Source organism: Monodelphis domestica, chromosome 4, assembly GCF_027887165.1.
Source record: "Monodelphis domestica isolate mMonDom1 chromosome 4, mMonDom1.pri, whole genome shotgun sequence".
In the NCBI taxonomy this organism is placed as follows: Eukaryota; Metazoa; Chordata; class Mammalia; order Didelphimorphia; family Didelphidae; genus Monodelphis; species Monodelphis domestica.
Genome location: NC_077230.1, coordinates 371825966 through 371831138, shown reverse-complemented (window position 1 = coordinate 371831138; position 5173 = coordinate 371825966). Strand labels below are relative to the sequence as shown.

The window sequence follows — 5173 nt, the reverse complement described above, 5'->3', positions numbered from 1 at the left end:
ATATCCAGGAATTGGAGGTACATGTTTTTTCTTTATTGATGGGATTTCTGATCAAAAGTTTGGAGATCATCCATCTCTGGGAAGATGACTTCTGCAATCTTGTTAGGAATAGATTCTAGAGGCTTCTAGAAGAAGGGGGTACTTCAGTTTGATTCTAGGGGTGCCCAGGTCTTCCTACTTCCTATCACTCATTCCCTTTATCTCTGCCAACTCTTATCAGATATGGTCCAATTCTGATAGATAAGTGAGTGACGAAGACCATAGGGTTACTCAATAACCGCAGCACCCTTTAAAATGATGCCAGGTGGGGCCTACAAGCAGAAGCACTTGAGCCCTCAGCTGCCATGAACATCCTAATCCTGTCTGCTTTGTGCCTCTGTGGGCTGGCCACACTGGCTGGCAGTGTCACAGTCCAGGTGAGTCCTTTTCCTCCAGCCATAGCCTTTTTCACTGGCCTAGAACCCCAAAATCTTAGCACTGGAAGGGCTCTGGGTGAGGGTAGTTAGGGTGGAATCTAGCCCAAATTACATGTGAAGGAGATTACTCTACAATAGAGCCATACAGGTGGCATCTAGGAATGGGGAACTCACTGCTTCCTGGCATTTGTTAGGAAGTTTTTCCTTATGTTGTACTCTGTATAATTCCTGTGCTGGCCCTATCTAGTTCTGTTCTCCTTTTTCTTGTGGATGCTGCAGAAGGATTTCTTTTTTTTTTTTTTTTGGTATGGGGTACCTCTGAGCTCTGAGATCCAGTGGTTCAATAAGCCCCATAGGCCTTCAGCTATTATGTCACTATGGTCATCAATTCAGGGCTGGAAAGGACCTTAGAAACCACCCAGCCTGATACCATGAAACCACCCAGCCTGATACCATCATGACACGGGTGAGGAAACACAGGCCCAGGATCAGAGTCAGGGAGTGACAGAAGATTTGACTCGGTTCCCCAAGTCCAATGCTCTTATTTCCCTGGGCTGTCTACTTGGCTTCATCATTCTTCTCTAGGTCAAGCCTTTGCCAATCCATGTAGGAATTGTGTTCTGCTCTGCTTACCCATCTCCAGCCTTGGTCTCCCAAACTCTTGGCATCTCATCTCCTTAAGCAAGGAGCCCCTATGTTAGAAGGGGTTATTTTGTCTCCTAGCTCCAGGTTCAGAGACCCTTTTCATGATCTGAAAGGGAGAGCCAAGGTCCTAGCCTGAATCTGTTTTTCCTCTGACTCTACTTCCCCTTTAGACAACAGCCCTATCACATATCCAGCTGTTTTCTCTATAGACCCAACTTAATTCCAGTCAATTCAATTTTAATCAAATATAGTATCCTATATTCAGCCCTTAAGACAGGACTGGAACCTGGGCTCAGCTCCAGATGGGGAAGAGGAAATGAGGCACAGGCTTTGCTCTTTTGAAGCTCACCATCTACTTTGAACCCAGGAGGGAGGGCAGTGGGAAGGAGATAAGGAGAGAAAAGAACCTGAAGAGAAAGCTGTTCTTTCCTGGGGCAGGGAACAATACAGAAGAAGGTAGAGCTGCAAATGCATGCATCAGGAGAGATGAGGTAGATACAAGAAAGAACTTTCCCACAGTGCTCTGAGAAAGGCTGGGGATTCCCATCCTTTGCAGATCAGAAAAATCAAGACAATAGGGGCAGCTACATAGCACAGTGAATAGAGTGCCAGGCCTGGATTTGGAAAGACCTGGGTTCAAATCTGGATTCAGATACTTCCTAGCTGTGTGATCTTGGGCAAGTCACTTAACTCTAATTATCTAGGCCTTACTACTCTTCCATCTTAGGATTGATGCTAAGCGAGAAGGGAAGGATTTAAGAAAATCTGGACAATCACTTGGAGGGCTGAAGTGCAGCATGGATGGAGGAGTGGAGATCTAGTGACCATCTCACCATCCTTGCTGGCTCTTTGATCTGTCTAGGGAGTCTGCTCCTCTTATCCAATATCACTTTCCTCTTAAACTTTAAGATGCTTTAGAAAAAAATGTAAGTGATACCAATAATAAATAGTGAGAGCTGATGTTATATAGCTATATATCAGCTATCTCAGTAATCCACACATAACTGCATATCTATTTAAATACATTTATAGTTACACAAATATGTTGGGTTACATAGAATACATATTACAAGAGGCAGTATGGTCATGGATTCTGGAAGTTCTAGGTTTGAGTTCTGACTGATGGAGAAGGGAGAGAGAAGAAGAGAAGATAGGGAAAGGGCTCAGACAACAGTCTAATCTCTGGCCCACTCTAACTGTATGACTTAACCTCTTAATGCCCCCATCAATAGGAGAAATTGCATTAACTCTTACATTTTATACAATGAAATTGTAAAATCATTGTCATGTCATCATCATATTTTTAGTCTTTCTTTTTGGGAGAGAGGGTTGGCATTATGCCTTTAGGACCTGGAAGACCTTTTTAAACAAGAAATCCATAAAGCTGGGAGAACTTTATATCCATTGATACCTCAGCCTGAGGTAGTTTATTAAGGGAACCCTAGAGGAGAGGAGCACCTGAACCCTGGGGGCTATGAAAGAAGTTGGAAGTCCTTGGGCTGGATGAGTTGAAAGAGAGAGAGGAAAGTTTAGGGGCATCAGAGCCCTGCCACTGTATATAGGAGTAGGGGTGCAGATGGGGGGGGGGTGGAGAGGACAGGGCCAGCCTGGTGGCACAACCTGACAGTGTCAGTGGTTCTGCTCCACTATCACTGCTTCCTGGTAGTTTTTTATTACTTCACAAACAACAGCAGGACCCTGGGCTGAAGCTGGGGTCAGGCTGGATGTCTGTTGGTACAGCTGTGAGCTGGGCTCTGTTAGGATGGGAGGAAGGGTGGACTCCTTCCTGGGGTGTAAGAGATGTTGAGCTGCTTGTTTACTCTCTCTGAGACAATTTTGATAGATTAAATTTATTGGATGGGCAGTGAACTCTCTGTTATTGAAAGTATCCAAAGAAGCTGGGTAGTTCCCTCTCAAAGGAGGATATTTGGCCTGGATCATGGAATTTAAAAATGATAGGGACCTTGGAAGTCATCTAGTCCTTCATTTTACCAATAAGGAAAAAAGAGACCCAAATAAGGTAGTAAATTGCCTAAGATTACCTAAAATCTTAAAAGTAAAAGCAAAAACCACAAACAAACAAAGACTGATCCCTAAAGGCTGATTAAATGAGTGCTCTTTCCACTAGCCAGGAAGCTGCCGAGAGTAGTGAAATACCCTGAATTGGGTATTTCAGGACCTCCCTGCAAACCCTGACAATGGGACCTTCTACCTGCAAGGCATTGGAATTTAATTAACATTTTATTTCTCTGACTCGGTTTCCTCATCTGTAAAGTGAAAGGGGCAGGCTTGATGAATTCTAAGATCCCTCCCAATTCTAAATTCTTTGATCTAGCTGGGGTCCCTTTCAGGCAGGGAGGAGAAGTTAAGGTTCTGTAGTTTCTCCTTCCTCCCCTCTGGATGCCAGAGACCTTGGCCCGGGGTAAGGCCCACGAATGTGCCCTGAGCAGAATGGAGCAAATTAGGGAAGGGTCTGGGATGGGAACTGGAGGGGTGGGGAATCAATTCAGGGAACAGCAATGGAGGATGCTCCTGTTGGCTTCTTTTCAGGATGGAGACTTCTCCTACCCCCTGGAGTCTGTGAAGAAACTCAAGGACCTGCAGCAGAGCAGGATGAGGAGCCAGACGGCCCAGCACTATGGGGTCCATTTGTGCGCCCATCCGGACCTTCCCAAGGATCTGAAACCCATCTGCGCCCGCCCCGATGCAGCCCAGGTTTTCCAGAGACTGGGTAAGTAGCCTTTTCTCAGATTGGGGCGCTAGGGACGTCGTCCTAGTTCCGAGGCGATTGGGGTTAGCTGAGTATTGATTGGTCAACTTTTGGGATGTTGCTTCTCTGATTGGTGGAACTCGAAACTAGGGTTCAGCTCGTATTGGTCTGAGCGTCCTAGTTCGCTTCTCCTCTCATTCTGGGCCTTGGAAGAATTCCGGATCTCCTTCCGCAGGTTTTAGGGGTGACCCTGCGGAATAAAAACATTTTCAGGAGCTCTACCCCGATAGGAACCTTTGCAAAGAGAGGTTTAGAGCGGAAGCCCCTCCATTTAAGGCCCTCCAGGCCAGCACCTGGTTGGAACGGAGCTGAGGATGGGAGCCGGGCTTCTTGACCTGGATGCCTGTGCGGGATGCAGAGGGGTTAGAGGCAAAGACTCTTGGCTGGGGGTGGGGGTGGGGGTGGGGGTGGGAGTAGGGGTGGGGGAGTGCTGAGTGGGACTAGCAGATCCCGGGTTCTTCCGCCTTATTTCTTCAGGAGCCATCGCTGAGGACTCGCACACGTGTGAGATCTGCGCCTTCGCTGCCTGTGCGGGCTGTTATTAGAAGGGCTGCGGCTGCATTCCGAGCTTCTGCCCTTCAGCGCTGCTTCTGCCCCACCTCGTTGCTCTCTGGGCCCAGATGTGCCTCTTGACCGCAGTTCGCCGGAGGAGTCACGGCGAAAAGAACTTCCGTGGCCTCTCCAATGCCCCTCTGCCCAGGATGCCATCCAGCTACATACAGGCAGAGACACGGCCCTACACCCCAGGGCAGGTCTCCTTAGCGCCACCATCTGGGATCACTGCGGAGGCAGAGGGCAGGGTTGGGGGGACTGGAGTGGGGGAGGAGACATGGCTCAGGTCCCGGGTGCCACAGCTTGCAACTTTGACTGACCTGCTTCCTTAATAAATCTACCTTCTGGATTATTATGGCCTCAGTGCTCGTGTTGGGGGGAAGTCCCAGAAGATCTGAAAGGAGAAATTCCGGTACCTGAGGCAAATGCATTAGGGGAATAACCCGGGGATGCGACCCAGCCTGGTGCAGTTATCTCGGGGGAGGAGAGATGGTCCAAAGAGCCCGTTTCCCTTCAGCATTGCCAATGACACAAACTCCCAGTGTCCTGGGAGAGGCTGGGGATGGGATCCGGAGGTAGAGGAAGAAGGACGGAGGGGTGGATTGTTGAGCAAGTTGAGGTGGTCCTGTTGTTGTATTAGAGTGGGGACCACGGGCATGGTGCCGAGCTGGGGAGCTCCACTGGCAAGAAGAAACATAACCCCTGGAAGGCAGGGACAAACCCGTGGCTGCTTCATTCACCCTGGCTCCAACCCTGGGAAGCCAAGACCCTCTCAGGCAGAAGGGGCCAT

At 48.6% G+C, this 5173-nt stretch overlaps 1 protein-coding gene across 1 annotated transcript; it reads left to right on the top strand.

Moving 5' to 3' along the window:
- Nucleotides 1-340: 340 nt before the first annotated feature.
- Nucleotides 341-4735, top strand: GUCA2A (guanylate cyclase activator 2A). The gene is made up of 3 exons (XM_001381571.4): nucleotides 341-416; nucleotides 3612-3792; nucleotides 4309-4735. The coding sequence occupies exons 1-3, from the start codon at nucleotides 345-347 to the stop codon at nucleotides 4374-4376; spliced, it is 321 nt and encodes a 106-aa protein (XP_001381608.2). The 5' UTR covers nucleotides 341-344; the 3' UTR covers nucleotides 4377-4735.
- Nucleotides 4736-5173: the final 438 nt, after the last annotated feature.

What these genes read in the sequence shown, in the direction of transcription:
- GUCA2A (XM_001381571.4), top strand. Translation starts at nt 345, where the DNA reads ATGAACATCCTAATCCTGTCTGCTTTGTGCCTCTGTGGGCTGGCCACA. An exon ending in CTGGCAGTGTCACAGTCCAG is followed by an intron (nt 417 to 3,611) that starts GTGAGTCCTTTT and finishes GCTTCTTTTCAG; the next exon opens with GATGGAGACTTCTCCTACCC. An exon ending in CCAGGTTTTCCAGAGACTGG is followed by an intron (nt 3,793 to 4,308) that starts GTAAGTAGCCTT and finishes TTATTTCTTCAG; the next exon opens with GAGCCATCGCTGAGGACTCG.